The sequence below is a fragment of the Nannospalax galili genome, unplaced genomic scaffold (assembly GCF_000622305.1).
Source record: "Nannospalax galili isolate Female #2095 unplaced genomic scaffold, S.galili_v1.0 scaffold211, whole genome shotgun sequence".
NCBI classification, from domain to species: domain Eukaryota; kingdom Metazoa; phylum Chordata; class Mammalia; order Rodentia; family Spalacidae; genus Nannospalax; species Nannospalax galili.
The window spans coordinates 3,559,201-3,578,648 of NW_008329624.1; the positions used below are offsets into that span (position 1 = coordinate 3,559,201).

Sequence of the window (19,448 nt, forward strand, 5' to 3'; positions counted from 1 at the left end):
TCTTTTATTTAAATTTTTTTTGATTTATGTATTTTTATTTTATGTGTATGAGTGTTATACCTGCATGTGTGTAAAATGCACCTGTGTGATGCAGTGCCTGAGGACAGAAAATGGTGTTGGAGCCCCTGGAACTGGAGTTACAGATGGTTGTTAGCCACCATGTAGATGCTGGGAATCGAACCCGGGTCCTCTGCAAGACTAGTCAGTGCTCTTAACTGCGGAGCCATCTCTCCAGCCCTAAAAAGATTTTTTAAAAATGTGTATGTGTGGGTCTGTGTGTATATATCGTGTGCATGCAGGTGTCTGAGGAAGCCAGAAGAGGGTGTCAGATCTCTGGGAGCTGGAGTTCCAGGCAGTTGTGGGTGCTGAGAACCAAACTCAGGTCTATTGGGAGAGCAGGAAGTGCTCTTAACCACTGAGCCATCAACAGCTGTAACACTACATTTTGAGCCTGTTTTCTCCTCTTGTGGAGTTAATTCAGAGTTCTGGCCACACATAGTTACTAAGTCAGAGGGCCTCTAACCAAGGTCGTATAATGGTTGGTGGGACACAGGTTTCTGTCGTAGTCAGGCTGATGAAGCACATTAACCCCACCACATTTCCCTCCTTACTCTGACCCGTCGTGTGTGCACCGTGCCCAGTCACCCACATCAGAGAACTTTATGAGAGGTACGCCAGACCTTTGATCCTTCTGATGTTCTGAGGACAGGGCCCTCAGCATGAGATAGTGCAGCAGGTGTCCCAGAGCAGCCCACTGTGGGATGGGCAGCGGGCATCCACAACACCCCCCTCCCCAAGGCAGAAGTTTCTTTGAATAAAGTCCAAGTAATTGGTTGTTAAGAGTTTATCTTTGTTTCCTACAAACCAAAACCCAAAGGTGGTGGATACGCAGCTATCTGCTCTTCTTTTCTGGTTGCTTGGGTGCCGTGTTAAGTAGACACTGGCCTTTTCCTAGATAGGAACCAGTTGGGGGTCTCTAAAAGCTGGCCCTTGCCAGGTTTCCCAAGGTGGCTGAGGGTGGGAGGATCACAGATGCGTGTGTGGAGAAATATTGACTCTATAGACAGTAAGCCTTATCAGGGTGAGTGGGTCCCGTGAGCCTGGTGCCATTTTCTGTATTTTCACATATCTCTATCCGTTTTCAGCATCGTCATCCTCTATTTAAGGTTTGGAGCACAGGTATTGCAAGACAACTTTGTAGCCGAACTCTCAGCTCACTACCAGAACTATATCCTTTTCTTCAGAAGACTGGGTTTCAGGGCTGCCCTGTGTGTGTGGTTAGCACCTTAGTGTTAGAGGCTTAAGAGGGGATGGATCAGCTCCTTGTGACCTGTGTTCTGCAGACCCTCAGTTGGCCAATCTGCACCCGTAGGCATGTCTCACCCTCTCTCTTGACCTCCTGTCAGTCCTGGGAAGGGCAGTAGGCTTCACCAGCCCTCCTTCGTAGCAGAAGCTCAGACACAGCAGTGCTGAGCCAGTGCCCAGGATAAGTCACTGTGTGCACAGCCTGGATCCAAACTGACAGCCACCCGAGGCTGTGCTCCGCCTGCTGCTTCCTCCAGTGGGGCAGGCCTGAGCAGCTGAGGGAAGTGCAATTTCAGTTCCAAGTCCCAGTCAGTCCTCAGCTGCTGGCTCCCTCCAGTGGGGCCCCAGGAGCAGCCCAGGGATGTGTCTTCCAAGTGTCATCATCGTCCTGACAGCTTGGCTGGTTGAGCTTGTGGGTAGAGAAGGACTTGGTCCTGGAACTTGGTCCAGTTTCCACTATGCCTGTGTCCAGCCTGTATCTTGATTTCCCGTCCTTGTTCAGGTAGACAGAAAGCATGTGTGAGCTTCCTGTCCCCTCTGCAGTGAACATACTTACAGGAACCTCTCCTGTGTTCTTAAAACTAATGACAGTTTTTCAGTTTTTGTGAGTGAATTTCACACTGAGCTTTTGTCGATGGTCACAGGTCTGTAATCTGATGGTGGAGGACCGCTTTGAGTGTTCTTAACTCTTCATTCCCTTGTTTCAGCAGACCTCCATTTCCTTCCTGTTCTTTATGAGTTATGAACTTTGATCCCACTGGATCCTGCCCTTAGTGCAGTGGGAGGTGAAGGGTTACCTGTATAAGGGTTCTTGTGACATCTGGCCATGGCCTTGAGCTTGGGCATCCTGACATCTGTGCTCTGAACCCCCAGATTGGTCAGTGATTCACACTAGACAGGGCTACAGGTTAGGAGGAGGTGAAGGCATTGTGTGTCTAAATCTGTGTTCCTTCCCTTGACCAGCACTACCAGCTGAATTCTTATCTTTCTATGGTTTGTTGAACTTTTATCTCTACACGCTGGCCTTTGTGTATTCTCCATCAAAGAATGCTCTGTATGGTAAGCCACCCTAGGTCTGGGCTGTTGGCCAGATAGCTGAAACAAGCCTCCATTGGCTCAGGACCCCTAACAGGTTTTCCCTGGATACCTGGCCCTGCAACTCACAGCACTTTCTCTTTGGTCAGAGACAGAAGGCAGGCAAATGGTGAGCCTGAAGTTTGACTTAGAGTGATACTGCACCAGTGTCGTGCTCTTACAGCATGCGATCGCTAAGTTTCTTTCGTTAGTGGGCCTGGCATCAGCAGCATATCCACTGGTCATATGGAATGAATAGTTAAAAACTAGTGTCGTGACTATTCAAAGGAAAGCCAAAACCTACCAAAACAAACACCCCAAAAAACAAAACAAAGCAGCCCTTACGTGGGGGATACCGTTCTGCCTGCCATCTGATGCCTTCATGAACTGCGTCTCCCTTGAGCTGTACCAGGGCCTTGTACAAAGGAGCAGTCACTACCTTTTGTACAGAGGGAAAAACTGAGGCTTGCTGCAGATCCAGGCTGGGGAGGGGACAGACAAGGCAGAGCCATGTCTCCTAAGGCCCGTCCCACACCCTGGTAGACTTAGAAGAAAATGAGAGGAGGCAGCTGATGGGTGTGGCCCCCTTGTTGCCTGCTAGTTCCCACAAACTGTGGTGCCACCAAGACTATGTGGAAACCTGGCTTATAGCTGAGAAGTAGGCTTGGGGTGACCTGCCCCCGTTCACATGTGTGCTCACAGGATCTAGGCTTGGGATCCAGCTCCTTCAGACTCTGACTTGGGCTAATAACACAAAATGCTTTCAATAAAAAAGCTTCTCTTGGTTTTTCCAGAGTCCCAACTAAAAGACAATCCTGCATTTTCCATGCTGAATGATTCTGATGATGATGTGATATACGGGTAAGTCACTGTCACCAGGTGCATTCCAGCCTGGCCCTGCATGCTTACTGAACCGATATTTGAAGACAGTCTTCACAGCATTCGAACTTTACCCGGGAGTATCATGTGCCTCCATGGCTTTGTTCATGTGATTCACATCAGTTCAGTGGCATTCTGTGTTGTAGTATGGGAACTACAGAACAGTTCCGAATAGAGGGTGCCGAGAGCCTTCAGGTGGGGAGAGTGGGCAGTGTTGAGTGGCCACAGACCCCAGGAGGGAGGCTGTGAGATGAATTATTTCAGTAGAGAGGAGAGTGTGAAGGAAAATAGGTAGTCAAGAGCTACCAGATGGGACTGGGAGATGGCTTAGTAAAGTGTCTGCCCTGCAGACTCAAAGACCTGAGTCCAGAGCTCCAGCACCCAGGTAAAAAGCCAGGCTTTGGTGGTATGCCCCTACAACCCCAGCACTGGGGAGACAGACAGGCAGATCCCTGGGGCTTGCTGGCCGGCCAGTCTAGCTGAATCAGTGAGAGACCCTATCTAAGAACAATAAGGTGGAGAGTGACTGAGGAAGACACCCGATGTTGACCTCTGGCCTCCACACGTATACAGGTGCACACACACAAAAGAACTGCCACAGTGGCAGGGTATCAAAGGTCTCTTTTACCACAGGAGTGACTATGAAGAAATGCCCCTGCAGAACGGCCAGGCCATCCGGGCCAAGTACAAGGAGGAGTCTGACAGCGACTGAGCCCTGGACAGCAGGCACGTGACGGCAAGGGGGCCAGGGGCCTCCCCCAGTGACCGTCCTGGTCCTTCCTTCTACCTGTGTGTGTTTGGACAGTTCTTGGAAGCAATGGTTTCCTGTTCCTTATTTGTTTACATATTTTTAAAGGAATAACCAAAACTGATTTAAATATTGGGCTGTTTGTCAGGGTAGCCCCATTATTTCAGAGAGGCCGATAAAAACCTTAAAAGAAGGCCAAATCCTTTCACAAAGATTATCAGATGAGACAGCATGTTTTCAGTACTGAGGAGAAATAACCCATTTTTTAGTAAAAAGAACTACATACTTTTTTTTCTTTTTTTTTTGAGACAGGGTCTCCCTGTAGCCCCAGCTGTCTTGGAACTCACTATGTAGACCAGGCTGGCCTCGAACTCACAGAGATCCGCCTGCCTCTGCCTCCCAAGTGCTGGGACTACAGGCGTGCGCCACCACACCTGGCATACTTTCTTTTCTTTTTAACACTAATTCATTCCAAGTCCGTGGGAAGCCCTGATGAGGAGGGTCCCAGCCAGGCTGTGTGTCCCCATCCCCGGCTCCATGTTACCAGTCACCATGCTTTCTACTCAGAGGGATGCCATTTCCATGTCTCAGACAGGCAGTCTTCTCCATCCCCATGGACCCATGGAGCAGTCAGCACCGATTCCCAGGCTCTGGAATGACTGCATTGATTTCATTTGATGAGCCAGATAAGGTGTAGCCTGTCAGGAATGGGGGGCGGGGGCAGGCTCCCACCGCTGCTGCTGCCGCCGCACAAGTAATAACACCACGGGGTTCAGAGGGGAACTGATAGGCTGGAGGAGGCTCGGGTGTTTCCAAGCCAACAGCCCTGTGGGCAAGGTCTTGTGCCCTGGTGCTTTTCAAAGGTCTGTGTGCATATGTGATGAGCGGGTTTCCCTGTGCCAGGGTGGATAACAGGATAGCCCTTCCTGTTCCCAGTAAAAAGTTCTGCAACTCGGCTGAACGTGAAACCCCAAAGAGCTTTATTTTTTTTAATGAAAGCTACATCAAAGACTGCTGTAATATAAATTCTTTGTTGCCAAAAAGGTTTTCAGTTGGCTGTTTAGAACTGAAGAGAAAGTAAAACATTTTGAATGGCAGCAGAAAAACCTCAGCTAGAAGTAATTTGAAGGCCATTCCCTGTCCTTGAAGTGTTGCTCTGGAAAATGGATGTTGCTTGCACTGGTGAAGCTCGGCACTGAAGGTCCTTAGAGTGCAGCTCCCTCCCATCAGCCTCCACAGAGCCTACTGCCATGTGGTAACGGCTCTGTGAATACATGGTACAGTGTCTGGCTAGCCTGCTGCCGTTTTGACAGATCCAGAGGCCAAGGAGCAGGCCAACCCCCTGCTGCAGCACCACGTTCCCTTCATCTATGCACAGAGTCACAGATCTCTGCTCAGAGCTGCAGGTGACTGTCCACCTAGGGTGGGCTGGGACCCAGAGACGCTTGGGACACACTACATTCTGACTTCCTGTCTTCTCAGACTTTAATGTACTTTAATATGGATTATGTTTGCATTAAAAAAACAAACCTTGTAAATATGAACATCTGAATAAAAACTTGTTGCAAGGGGCAAGAGTAATTCAAGTTTACATGATTTTATATTTGCAATGCTGTGATTACTTTTGATTGCTGTGTACTCAGAGGTATTGAAAATATTTTCAGTTACCAACTTTGACAGTTTGTAATACAGCTACTCCAACTACAGTTTGATGTACACAGATGAATACTGACTTGTGCTGATTATGTATTCTAATATGTGATATATTTACATGTTTTAATCATTGTAAAAGAACTGTTCATGACTGGGAATGCTATTTATCTCAGTGTAAGATTTGAAGCATTTAGGCATAGACATTAGCACTTCTAAAAACTGTCCTATAGTATAATTATAAACTGTTGACAAATGTCTTCATACATTGCTTCTTCATGGCATCAGTGAAATTAAAATATGGGAATATTTTGGTTGGAAACAATAGTTACAAGAAAGTACTTAAGGGGACAGGGGCTTCATTAAATCATGTTTTCAAATTTTCTTCCCCAGTGTCATGTATATCATCGTATACTCTGTAAAAGTTTCCTTAAAAATCTGGAGAGTTGGATGTGTAGACTGTGTACTGTAGGTAGGTATTAGGTTAAAACACTAAAGTCTGCCAGAAACTTTTGATAGTAGCAAGAAAATTGTTTTGCTTTGAGGGTATTAAAGTTTTGTAACCTTACATTATAAATTCAAAGGGCTGACTAGTTCTTTCATGGTAATGGTTTGAATAATATCATCTTTAGGATATTTTTTATATTCCCAATCTAGGGGAACCTGGAAGATCAATAGAGACCTCTCTCACTTTCCCTGGGGAGAGTCTCATTATCCATGTGGATAAACAGGTCTGCTTGATTTATTGTTAAATCATTACAGCAGTTAAGTGGTACCCTTAAGCCCCATTTGACTGGCTGGAGAGGAGATACGTAAAGTATATTCAAGGCTTGCAGGCAGTCACTGTACATAAAGACTATAGTGAGTTAATCTGTAAACGCAACCCACAGATGGACAGGTTACAAAACAGATGTCACCGGCCTCAAGTGTCTCATGAACCATTGAAGACAGAGTTATGAAGAATAGGTTATAATATGGCCACTAACTTATTCCCTGAATCTTTTTCACAGGAAAAACACAGAAACCATAAAAAGGGATAATTAAAAAGGACTTCCCCATGAGCACTTGGTAAAGAACAGATTTGAGACCGCAAGTGTTTTTGTGTATAATGAGGGTTTAGAAACCCATTGCCTTAGAGCTTAGATTTTTTCGTGGGGGAGGCAGAGGGGAGGATAAGTACAACTTTTATTTTTCCAGGCTAAAGGGAAATTGATTTAATCTGATATCTAGTTGAACAATTTATCTTAATGTTTTGGCTATATTGGTAAGTGTAATACCACCCTATGAAACAGGATTTTTTCTGCTACTGAAAACTGCCTTTTTACAAGAAGTCTATAAATATTTGTAAAGTAAAAACATTAGGCTTTAAGCTCAGAAAGAAAGCCAGAACTCTGTATTTAAGTTTGGGCCGTCAGTAGAGCAGCCTTACCTCATCAATGACCATTGCAATGAGGCAAGAGTAAATAAATGTTATTTATGGAAAGCTCAATAAAACTCATGTTTTGAGAATGGTTTGTGTTGGACCTTTTGTTGCTGTGACAAATACCTGAGGAACAACTTACAGGAAGGACAGACTTTAGCTCATGAATTCAGAGGTTTTAGTCCATGGTTAGCTTGATCCATTGTTGTGGGCCTGTGATATGGACAGATACCATGTTGCTAACTGTGTGGCAAAGTTGCTCATTTTTAGGAAGCGAAGTGAAATAGCAGGAAGGGACCAGAACAAGCTAGGTCCCCTCCCCACTAAGGACGTGTGTCTAGTGATTGCCGTCCTTCATCTAGGCCCTACCTCCTAAAGTTTCCAGAACCTCCTAAAATAGTATGACCAGCTGAGGACTAGGTGTCAACACAGGAGCCTGTGGGGGACATTTCACATCTAAACCCAAATAGCTTCGTTCTGACGATATCCCTTTCAGATCAGTGGTAATAAATTTCTAACTTTTCATCTTTTTTTTAAAACTTTTGTTAAAAATTATTTTTATGTGTATGTGTGTATTGCCTGCATGTAGGTAAGTGCACCTGTGTTGTACAGTGCCCATGGAGGACAGAAGAGGCTGTTGGATCCCCTGGGACTGGAGTTACGGACAGTTGTTAGCTGCCATGTGGGTGCTGGGATTTGAACCTGGGTCTTCTGCAAGAACAACCAGTGTTCTTAACCACTGAGCCACCTGTCCAGCCCTCTAACTTCATCTACTTATGTACCATTTGCTTTTTGCCTGAGTGCTTTGGAAAGAGGACTTGGGAGAGCAAAGCGAGGCTGGCTGCCAGTGGAAATGGCAGTGTTGACTGGGGGGGTGGCTCAAGAGTAAAGCACTTGCTGTGTCACATGAGGGCCTGAGCATGGATCCTCAGCAGCCAAGTAAAAGCTGGGCACAGCGGCATGTGTCTGAACCCTCTGCACTGGAACATTGGGCAGGAAGGTGAATCCTGGGGCTTGGTGGTCCGTCAGTCTAGCTGAATGAGTTCCAGGTTCAGTGAGAAACTGTCTTAGAGAATAAGGGGTGGGGGCTGGAGAGATGGCTCAGCGGTTAAGAGCGCTGCCTGTTCTTCCACAGGACCAGTGTTCCATTCCCAGCACCAAGGCACCTAACAACCATCCCTAACTCCAGTTCCAGGGGATCTGATGGCCTATTTTGGCCTCTGTGGGCACTGGATGCACATAGTGCACTTATACATGTAGGCAAAACACTCATACACAAAAAAGTAAATCCACAGAGATGGAAAACAAGAGGAAGATACCTGATGTTGACTTCTGGTTTCTACATGCAAGCACAAGTATACATACTAACATACATATACAAGAACACACCAAGAAATGGCAGTGTCTAAATCACCATGTTTCATGTGACCCACAAAAAATGCCCCAAAGGGGACAACAGCAGGCCAGGCCCATGGGGGGCCCCTTCTCACTAGGATTTGTGACTTGAACCAGTTGGATAACCTGCAGGTACTTTGTGATTTTTAAATAGTTAAATTCAATAACTATTAAACTAATTATTAAACTAATAAACTATTGTGAATACAAACTGAATAGCTATGAAAGCATTTTTTAAGCCACAAAATACTAAAATAACTTGTGACTGCTACTGACAAGCTAAGATTAAAAGTGTTATAGGGCCAGCAGCTTTGGGCCAAGCATGTGAGTTAGACCTCTCTGACTTCCTACCCTTTAACTTCCAGAAAGTGGGAGCCTAGGAACGATCTCAGCATGACCAGGATCCTGCCCTCATGGGTGAAAGCAGCCAGTCTTTCTGCTAAAGAGGACCAAAGCAGAGGTGCAATTTTCTTTCCTCCACGGAGACATTTTATTTGTGTTTATCACGTCCCTAGGAAGAGTCCTGGAATTTTCCTCTTCTGTGCTTTCCTCTTGCTTCATGGTCTGTGGTGCCAGTTGAAGTTTCAGCACAATGAAACCAAGCTTACGGGGGCATCAAGATGGCTCACTGGGTAGAGTGCTTGCCACCATGCCTGACAACCTGAGTTCCATCCCTGGTGCCAATGGCAGAAAGAGAACTGACTCCCACAAACTGTCCTTTGACTTCTACATGTGAGCTGAAGAATGTGTGCTCATTCTCTCCCCTCTCTGTCTCGCTCTGTCACACACACACACACACACACACACACACACATGCACACACAAAAATTAAAAGAAAAACCTGAACTTTGGGATGGAAACAGTCTTCTGCCATTTTTCTAGATCGGAGTTGCATATGGAATCCAGTTGATCACATCTTAACTTGCCTGGGAGGTTCACCACAATCTTCCCAGCTCTGATTTCAGCTTTGCCAGTGTAACCACGTTTCACCATCGCAGGGAGGCCTACCAAGCTCCTGGCCTGGCCTCATTTCGGCACTGTCGATACTCAAGACCATCAGCCAGGGTGTTCCTGTAGACCCTCACGACCGTGCAGGGAGAGCTGAGTGCAGTTCTGAAACAGTAACTACAGGCTCATTTGCAATGACAAAAACTTTAAATTTGAATAATTTATTCTAACAAAAGTATAAAGTATGGAAACTTAGTGTATCTGAATCATTTCAGAGAGTAGAGAAGTTTGCTACTAGCAGATTGCAGTGTTCAGCACCTTTGAAAAGAAACAGAGTTAAGACACGTGGCAATGCCAGCCTCAGACTACTACAGACAGTTAGGATCTGACTAACTGCAGTTCCTGTAACAGAGAGGTCATTTGATTTATTTCCCTACATTTTGAGAGTGCCACAAAACACACACTAAAGGGGAGAAAGGTGTTCACCGAATTCACAGCTGGTGGTTGAAGATGGAATAGAAGTGTTGAGACGAAGGGAGGGCTCAGGCTGGCAAGTCAAATGGACAGTCCGAAGGTACTGACAATGCAGTACATGGTCTTGTTCTCCCATCGCACGGTGCAGCTTCCTGAGGGGAAACAAACAGGTGCTGGAAATGAGGAAATCCAGATGAGGTCCCACACAGCCAACACTGGAGCACTTACCTCCTTAGAGCACACAAACACAGAAGGTTACCTTGTTGACTTAAGTGATTTACTTTATTTACAAATAAAGAAGGCAACTGTCTATAGAATGTATGGCAGCTCATAAAGATGCATTGGAAGACATGAGACATCTAAGCATACACTTCATACAATGCTGCTGCTCAGAACTACGTATTTCAACATGAACCAAGCGGGTACTTGAGAGTTTTCAAGGGTAAAATGCAGAATGAGATTCCGTAAACATGAGACTCCTACCGTCAGTAGAGCTGTCCCAGAAGCAGGAGCTTGCTGTGTGTAACCCAGCTCCGTTCTTCTGCATGATTACACAGGTCACTAAATTAAACAAATTCTATTAGAAAATATGGCAGTACAAATGTCACTTTGCCTCTGCAGATTACATGGCTGATGTTCCTAATAAAAACTAAGGCAGACTCCTTGTCTCACTGTGACAAATTACATGCTTCCTTTATCATTTACACATTCTAAACGTGACTGATCAGAAAAATCCTGTAATCTCACAAGCCCCGCAATGGGGCAGCAGCCAGACAGGCCAAGCACACGGTCACATTCACTCAGGGGAGACTTGCTCCTGGAAGGGACATTCTTGGAGGCTGGGCACCACACTGCCAAGTTATCTTTTGGCACCAGATGTCTCTGATTAGTATTTAAAGAACTAAAATACACAAGAAACAAAATCCATTACCAATGTATTTGAATGGTTTTCCCAGCTTGGTGAGTTGGCTTAAAGTCTGTTCTACAACATTTGTGGTCCACTGATTGACTTTGCTGTGCTGGTAAGCATTACCACCGATGGCACCTTCTATAGCCTGGGGGCGGGGGGGGGAGAACAACACAGAGATCATAGGGTGAACACCAAACACCTGCCACTTACCTGAAACGGCCCACCCCAGGGGTGAAGACAGAACTTGTGGAAGACGCAAGTTTACGTTTATGACTCCCTTGCAGTGTTTGCTCAACAGCAGCTCACTGGATTTCAGTTAAGTTTTACACTGGCTGAAGAGCCATCGTTCTGTAGAATCTGTCAAATGTGTTTAATATTTTGACTAAAGAATTTGGTTGAGTGTTCACTGTTGCTATTAGTATGTAGAGATAATACTTTTTTTCTTATTGAGGCCAGAAAAATATTTTGCCAGTTTCTTGAAAGTGCACTAGATGTTTTGACACAACACTAACATACACTAGTGATATACTATTTTGGTCACTGCTAGGCTTCCTACCAGGAGATCCCATCATATGACTCTCTCTCTGCCAGTGCACCTCTCTAAGCAGCTCCCTCTCTACCCCGTCTAACCTGCTGTGCCAGAAAACAGATTTAGTGACAGTTATGACCTAAAGTATAAGGCATTCATTGAGGGCCATGCTCTGTTCTCAGACAGGCAGTCCAGGGACCCCACTGTACACAGTGGTGAAGGAACAGGGTCTGGTGCTCTCAGGTGGGGAGGCTCAACCTTCCCTTGGAGGGACAATAAACTACGCAGGCTAACACTGGTCTGGGGCTCCGACCTTCATACACACAGCTTCTGGCTCCTGCTCCTCTTCTGCTATGGCTGCCCTCTCTGAGCTGAGATCACACAGTGGACTGAGGACTGAGGACCAGCAGTCTTGCTTTAGTCAAGGTAAGGCTAGACACGGGCACTATCAAAGTGGGAAGGGCTTTGTTCAAGCCAAGCCACCTCGGCCACCTCATGCTTTGCTGCAATGTGTACTTTCAATTGTGCCTGCTGCCTGGTAACCAAGTCAAGGTGAATGCAAAAATCAAGGGAGGCCAAAGCTCCCTAACAAACCAGCTCCACTTTCCTAAGTCTAGTCTAATCCCCCAACTTCCTGCCTCCACATTCCATATGAAACACTGCATTGAAAAAAACAGTAAAAAGCAAACTGTTACACACCCTGCAAAGCACCAGAAAACCATGTCTGATGTTGAATAATGTAAGCAGAAGTGATAAAATTGTTTTGCCTTTGGAACTATTAACAAAAATTGCTTGTGCTTAATACTCTGGTATTAGTCAATAATGTACATTATTAATTTGCATTCCAGCTAACCCAAAATTACTTAAGGAACTCACATGTACCTATAATACTGATCTGGTTTGTGGCTGTGACAAAGTATCTGACAAACACAGCCTAAGGAAAGAAGGGTTTATTCTGGTTCACAGTTCCAGGGAACACAGCCTATCATGGCGGGAAAAGCAAGATGCCATGAGTCCAGGTCACATCAGGAGGTGGTGGAGGTGGAGAGATGAATGCTGGCGCTTGGCTCATGTTCTCTCTCTTTTTTGTTCGATTCAGGACTCCAGCCCATGGAGTGGTGCCGCCTACATTCAGGGTGGGTCTTCCCATCTCAATTAGCCCAATCTAGATAATCCCTCACAGACATGCCCATGTGTTTCCATGGTGATTCCAGAGCCTGTCAGGTTGACAATATTAACCATCACAGTGCCCTAACAGTCAGGTCACCTACTAACTTCTAGTGACATCAGTGTCTTGCTGGGCTGCACAGGAAGCTGATAGGAAGAGCACGTGGCTTTGTTCCAGCTGCAGGCATCCCTGGGCCTCTGCACCTGTCCAGCCACCTGCCTCCTTCTGCTCCCTTACACAGTCTATGGACACCCCCACCACAGGGCTCACATGCTGTCATGGCCCTGAGTGCTGTCCCCTATCTCCACCCAGTTTTTTGTATTAACTCTAATCAGAGTCAAATTCTCCTTTTAAAACTCTCTCAGCACCATGTCCTGTGGCACACACCACAGAAGAAATGTTAAGTCTACCTGTGCTGGTTCCAGTGTGGGCAAGAGTCTGTCCTCCCTTCCTCTGAGTTCCAGCAGGGCCAGCCCCAGCATGCTCGTTCAGTAGGTACTTTTTGAAGGAACAAAGAACAAATATCCCTGTGATGGTTACTACATTGCCAACTTGGCAGTATTTGGATTCACCTAGGAGACACCTCTGGGTATGTCATATTTCCAGTTAGGTTTTTTTTTTTAATATTTTATTTATTATTTTTATTTTATGTATATGCATGTATTGCCTGCATGTAGGTAAGTACACCCATGTGGTGCAATGCCTGGGGAAGACAGAGGCTATTGGATCCCTTGGAACTGGAGTTACGGACTGTGGTTAGCTGCCATGTGGGCACTGGGATTAGAACCCAGGTCTTCTGCAAGAACAACCAGTGTTCTTAACTGCTGAGCCATCTCTCCAGCCCCCCAGTTAGGTTTTTTATTTTTGGTTTATTTATTTATTTATTTATTTATTTACTTATTTGGTCTTTTTGAGACAGGGTCTCCCTGTAGCCCCAGCTGGCCTGGAACTCACTATGTAGACCAGGTTGGCCTTGAACTCACAGAGATCTGCCTACCTCTGCCTCTGCCTCCCAAGTGCTGGGATTAAAGGTGTGTGCCACCACACCCAGCTCCAGTTAGATTTTACTGAAAAGACTTACTCTGAATGTGGGTAACACCATTCTGTGGACAGGGGTTCCTGACTGAATAAAAAAGGGAGGGAGAAAGCAAGCAGAGCCTGGCACTTATCTCTGTCTCTTGATTGAAGACTCATTGGGACCAGTCACCTTAAACTCCTGCCGCCATGATGGGCTGTATCCCCTAAAACCATGAGCCAAAATGAACTCTTCCTTAGGCTGCTTTTAGATAGTTATCACAGTGATGGGAACAGTAACTAACACAATTCCTTTTGTCTGCCATCCTTATCATCGTTTAAGGGAGGTATGATTTATAACCATGGTTTAGGAATTTAAGAAAAAGACATGAATAAACCCTAACTACATCACCAGATCCTGAATTATTGGAAGTTGTTATATTTTTCTTATTTTTTAAAAGATTTATTTATTTTAGGCTGGGCATGGTGGCGCACGCCTTTGATCTCAGCACTCAGGAGGCAGAGGCAGGCAGATCTCTGTGAGTTTGAGGCCAGCCTGGTCTACAGAGCAAGTTCCAGGACAGCTGGAGCTACAGGGAGACCCTGTCTCAAAAACAAAACACAACAAAACAAAACCAACTTATTTATGTGTATGAGTGTTTTACCTATGTATGTGCACCACATGCATGCACTGCCCATGGAGGCCAGAAGAGGACATCAGATCCCCTGGAACTGGAGTTACAGATGGTAGGCAAACACCATGTAGGTGCTGGGGGCCAACCAGGTCCTCTGCAAGAACAGCCAATGCTCTTAACTGTGGAGCCATCTCCCAGCCCAGCTTTATATTCTTTCTGCAGTAACCCTTTTTCATTAAACACTGGAGACATTTACTCACATACCACAAGTTTTCTATGCTGAGTGGTTATAGAAACTGCCTTTTAAGCCTTCAGTAATGCCATGTAGGATTTCCTATCTGAGAGTATATATAATTTACATAACATGAAAGCAATTTTTATGTCTACATAAAGAATGCTATCTGAAATGCCAAAATACAAAGACATGATAACTGCTGAGATTATACTAAAGTGGATTTTAACTCATATGGAATTTTCACTCATAACATCAATCACACACGTGAAAAGCAAGCACACCTCCTCTTACCTCCTTTACAATGTTGCTCACTTCATCAACAACAAAAGCAGTCTGTGAAGGAAGAAAACTTAGGTGAGCTTGGTTTAAAAAATCTGTCTCTACTACATTAGTAAACCACAAGGAAATAATGAGTGTAAGTTGTTTTTTATTTTTTGGGAGGAAGGGGGGGGTTGGATTTTTTTTTTTTTTTTTAAGACAGGGTCTCCCTGTAGACCCAGCTGGCCTGGATCTAGCTTTATAGACCGGGCTAGCCTCAATCTCGCAGAGAAATCTGCCTGCTTCTGCCTATTGAGTGCTGGGATTAAAGGCCTGCGCCACAATGCTGGGAAAGCCTAACTTGGAAATGCACACTTCAGAGATGGTCAAGCAAGGCTGTTCACTGTACAGAGAGGAATGTGCTACAAGGAAACTCCAAGATAAGAGGCAGCTCTCTAGGTGACACAAGGTCAGAACAGCACAGGACGAGGGCACAAGGAGATAAGTTAAAGGTACTTTGTTAAAATCACACTGCAACCCAAGACTTCACTTCAACCTAGAATTCTTTCTTTCCACTGCAACTGGCTGTCGGGGTCATTAACCAGTACAGATGCTTTCCAAGTTACTCAGCTTCTCTATAAATTAACTGAAGCGGCATAAGCAATCCATTTGGAAAATGTACCCCCCATGTAAACAGATTAGGAAGTGTAAAGCAGAAGCTGGATTTTTAAAAAATATTATTTTTATTTTATGTGTATGTGTGTATTGCCTGCATGTAGGTAAGTGCACCCATGTCGTGCAATGCCGGCGGACAGAAGAGGCTGTCGGATCCCCTGGAACTGGAGTTACGGACAGCTGTGAGCTGCCATGTGGGTGCTGGGATTCCAACCCAGGTCTTCTGCAAGAACATTCAGTGTTCTTAACTGCTGAGCCATCTCTCCAGCCCCAAGGCTGGATTTTTTAAAAGTACCATTTGGTCAAGACTTACAATTATTACACTATGTCTGGACCACTATTTTTCTTAACCCTGTCCTACTTTAGGTCTGTCAGCTGACTGGGGAGCTGGGCTGCCAGCCGCAGTCTAGTACCTCCAGTACAGGTTTCTTACTCTCCTTTTTACATATTAGTGGGTTTGAATGGGTGCAAGTGTGTCCTAAAAATATCTTTAGTCAGGCACCTGCCTGCCAACATGTGAACAGGCAGCATTACTCTGAGCTCTGGAATGTCCTTGGACATAGTAGCTCACAAGGCCTCAAGTCTTCCTGGTAGAAGGCAGAGAAGTCCTGCTGTGTTCAGGACCTTTCCTTCCTGCCTGGCTGCTGACCACTGTAAACAGGCTCTGTTCTAGTCACTAGTAATGTCCCTTTCTCTTCAGGAGGAACAAGAGCTGACTGCCCAAAGCCACCTGGACTTGTTTGACTTCTGAGAAGTCATATTTGAAAACAAAACCAAATCACTGAATTAATGAAAACGTGGTTATCTCAGAGATTAAGTCAGTTAAAAGGATCTAAGACTACAGATCCTAGACTCTAATGAAAAGTCCCTGAGTAAGTTGTCAATCAAATTAACTTTTTGTGGAAGGCAGAGCCATTGTATTGAACCCACTGGACAGTTCCAGCTTCTACAAGGAAGATGAAGAGTGACAGCAGGAGCCAGTGAAGTGAGGGAATGCAGAAAAGGCCCAGCTGACAAGCTGGTGGGTGGACAGGGACTCATGATGTAGTAACAGGATGGTGTGCCTCCAGAAGACAGCCACGGGTTCATCTTCCCAGAGTACATGTGCCACCGTCGGTCAGCCGCTTCATTCGGAAACGCTGAATGAGGATGGAGCACTGAGGGCTTCCTCTTCAAAGGCCCGTTCCTTTTTCTAAAGTTTCACTGCATGGGACTGTAAAGAGCCACTTCCTCATCTTATATGGGGAAAAGCTTTGAGGGCCACTTCTGAATCATGAGTTAGGATTACTCAGTTGCCGAGAGCATTCAAACTTTAATACTGCTATAAAAAGTTTGTTTTGGGAAATTAGGCCTAAATGGTAACTCTCCAATCAATCCAAACGTCTTATTTTACACTCAAAATATTCCTGACTGAATTAAATTGCATAAATGTTAAAAGAGGAAACGTTGTAGTTTTTGACAGGCTGCATAATACATGGGTTTTTATTTGAATTTCAACAAATATTACTGAACCAGAAGAAAAGAAGCAACTATTCAGCAAGTGCGGCGCCCATTCGGCTGTTTCCTGGATGCTTGCTAGCATGAAAAAAAAGCCATTTCAACAGCACATTATCACAGTATCTACTGCCCAGCAAATAACTGTCTGACACTGGTACTTGGGGCACTACGAGGCAATGAGGCCCACAAGCATGAGCTATCTGATGACCATCTTAAACTGAAATGAGATGCACCCAGCCGCGGAGGCCTGGGTGAGAGAGAGGGAGGGAGCACCCACTAAGGACAAGGTGCGGCCCAAGACAAAGGCATCTTCCATGCGCACGCCTGCATCTGGCAGACAGCCCGGGCGCAGACCCCGCAGACCCCGGGAGCTGGCCCGGTGCGCCCAGGTCACACGCATGCCACCTCAGGCTTCCCAACTCCGGAGGAGGGCACCTCCGCGGATCCTTCTGGGGTCCGCAGAACAGAGGGAGGGGCCGAGTGATGTCATCCCCGGGGGTCCTCCGCAGCTGGCCCGCAAGGAGCGTGCTAGCCCCGCCGCTGTCTCCGTGGATCCGGGGCGCCGCCCACGCGGGAAGAGTCGGAGCCCAGAGGGGAGCCGCTGCTGGGAACCGCCGCAAGGCGCTGCGGCCACCGCCCGAGCTCGCCAGCATCCGGCCGGGCTGGCCAGGGGCAGAAACAGCTGCGGCTTCCCCGGCGGGACCGCGCCACGCCCGGGCTCTCGGCCTCCACCCTCCCGCTGCCCAGCGGGCGGTTACCTCCTCCGCAGCCTGGAAGTCTTCCATCTTTCCTCCAGCCGGTCGCCTTCTCTGCCGGGGAGAGTGGACTGCGCAAGCGCACTCCGGCCCCGCCCACGCCACACCCACACGCGCGTCCGCCACGCCCCCGCATGAGGGGCCACGCCCACTGCTGGTGGCGGAGCTGCCTAGAGCCCCGCCCACGGCCCGCGGACCCGCCCGGCCTCGATCCCCGCCCATCTAGGCCCGCCCACCTCCTGGCCCCGCCCACCGCTCCCTTTAGGTCCGGTTCACCAGCTCCGGGCCGTGGCCCACAGTGGAGCAGGAATTAGCCGCTCTCCAGCCTCTGGGAGGTGGGTGGTTTCCATGCCAAACTGTCAGGGTCGCCCAACCGCTCTCTAAACTGGCAACCTAAACTAAACACAAGGACAAAAGCTACCTCAGGGGGGGAAGCCACGGCCCTGGCTCCTCCATCCCCTCGCATTGTGGAGACTGAAACTTTCAAACCAGAACTAGTAACCCTTGGTTTGCTTCCCCTGGGGATCTAGGATTAGGATAGTTCAAGCTAACGAAAGTTTGGAGGGGTAAGTTTTCCATAGACAATAAATGAGAATGTTTCCTTTTAAGCGCCACTTTTAAACACATTTTAGGCAGAACATTTTTAGAGTGCAGTCCACTACCTGGCCCATTTAACCGGAATGAGCTAGGCACGTGCTTGTATTCAGGGACCTTCGGTTTTTTGTTGTTGTTTGTTTGTTTGTTTGTTTTTTAATTTTTACAAAAACTTTATTGAGAATTTCATACATGCATATAAGGTGTTTTGATCAAATCCATGCCCACTCCCTCCTCTCCAACATATCCCCGCCCCCAAGAAGTAACTCTAAAATCTTTTAAGGATTAGTTTGATACAAACTCCCAAACACTTTTGGCATTTTTGGCCTTGGAACAGAGTATGCTGCTAACAGGCCCAAGGACATTTTGACTTTTAGCCAAGAAACAGGCTACTTTTCTTTGAGGTCTTTTTACACTAACTGCCAAGCCAATCCCTACCTCCTATTCTTAGCATACCATCCTCTGAAGAGGTTACCCAAATTGTCAATAAGGAATAGGAATGTAGACTGCTCTGGCTTCTTCCATGCTGAACAGGGACACAGGGTGAGGCAGTTGGAGTACCCCTTCAGTGGGTCTATTTAAAAGGCTTCCAAGTTGCATAACTCTTATCTCAAGGAGGAAAAGAAAGTCTTTGAATCAGGAATAGGAGATGTGAAGTAAAGGTAAGAGTAACTGGCATTACAAGTTCTAGACAGGGAACTAGAAAAAGCCAGAACAGGGGAATTTTCAAATGTTCATATGAGAGTCCATTGGAGTTTCTTGACAAGGGCTTCCAAGAACATCCCTCTATTGGGTTCTTCCTCATTTTTCTTTTGTCTTCCAAGGCTGGACTAGTTGGCTGGGAAGAGTGGCTGGAAACTCAGACAAGGGTCCAGTGACCCTGCTTGGCACTCCTTTGACGAATGAGCACAACCATCAACAACCCCAAATGTGACTATGTTTAGCGGTCAGGCTCAACCAAAGTCATGATGATGGTATTTATTTCATGCAGAAGAGATTGCTGTATATCATCATCTTATTAAAAGGACCTGGAATTTAAACAGATTTGATGCTAGGACCCACATATGAAGGAGAACATACATTGTTTATTTTTCTGAGTCTGTGTTACTTCACTTAGTATAACAGTTTCTAGATCTATCCATTTACCTGCAAATTTCACTATTTCATCTTTCTTTACTGCTGAATAGAACTCCACTGTGTAAATTTACCACATTTTTGTTAACCACTTGTCAGTTGAGGGACACTTAGGTTGCTTCCATCTCTTAGCTATTGTGAAAAGAGCAGC

General features: G+C 46.2%; 2 protein-coding genes across 9 annotated transcripts in view; one reads left to right on the forward strand and one right to left on the reverse strand.

Moving 5' to 3' along the window:
- Tmem181 (transmembrane protein 181) overlaps nucleotides 1-7,165 on the forward strand; it is a 68,171-nt gene extending 61,006 nt beyond the window's left edge. For all 7 annotated transcript variants that reach the window (XM_008839555.3, XM_029566821.1, XM_029566824.1 and 4 more), the window contains 4 exons: nucleotides 1,146-1,228; nucleotides 2,275-2,364; nucleotides 3,174-3,240; nucleotides 3,892-7,165. In XM_008839555.3, coding sequence (XP_008837777.1) covers nucleotides 1,146-1,228; nucleotides 2,275-2,364; nucleotides 3,174-3,240; nucleotides 3,892-3,970 — 319 coding nt within the window. In that variant the 3' untranslated portion in view covers nucleotides 3,971-7,165. The remainder of the gene's footprint in view (nucleotides 1-1,145; nucleotides 1,229-2,274; nucleotides 2,365-3,173; nucleotides 3,241-3,891) is intronic.
- Nucleotides 7,166-9,624: 2,459 nt separating this feature from the next.
- Nucleotides 9,625-17,671, reverse strand: Dynlt1 (dynein light chain Tctex-type 1). 2 transcript variants are annotated; one of them, XM_008839581.2, is made up of 5 exons: nucleotides 17,573-17,671; nucleotides 14,676-14,717; nucleotides 10,825-10,948; nucleotides 10,377-10,454; nucleotides 9,625-10,045 (listed from the first exon to the last, which is right to left on the reverse strand). In XM_008839581.2, exons 1-5 carry the CDS (start codon nucleotides 17,597-17,599, stop codon nucleotides 9,975-9,977), a joined length of 342 nt encoding a protein of 113 aa, XP_008837803.1. In that variant the 5' UTR covers nucleotides 17,600-17,671; the 3' UTR covers nucleotides 9,625-9,974. The 2 variants fall into 2 exon arrangements, with proteins under 2 accessions (XP_008837803.1, XP_008837806.1); XM_008839584.3 differs by lacking the exon at nucleotides 9,625-10,045 and having other exon boundaries at nucleotides 10,379-10,434; nucleotides 17,573-17,670.
- Between the last annotated feature and the right edge of the window lie 1,777 nt (nucleotides 17,672-19,448).

Excerpts from the sequence above, each read along its gene's own strand:
- Dynlt1 (XM_008839581.2), bottom strand. The coding sequence starts at position 17,599 with ATGGAAGACTTCCAGGCTGCGGAGGAG. Across the intron at positions 14,718-17,572 it reads ACTTCCAGGCTGCGGAGGAG|ACTGCTTTTGTTGTTGATGA; the intron begins GTAACCGCCCGC and ends CTTCCTTCACAG. Across the intron at positions 10,046-10,376 it reads CTGGGACAGCTCTACTGACG|GAAGCTGCACCGTGCGATGG; the intron begins GTAGGAGTCTCA and ends GTTTCCCCTCAG.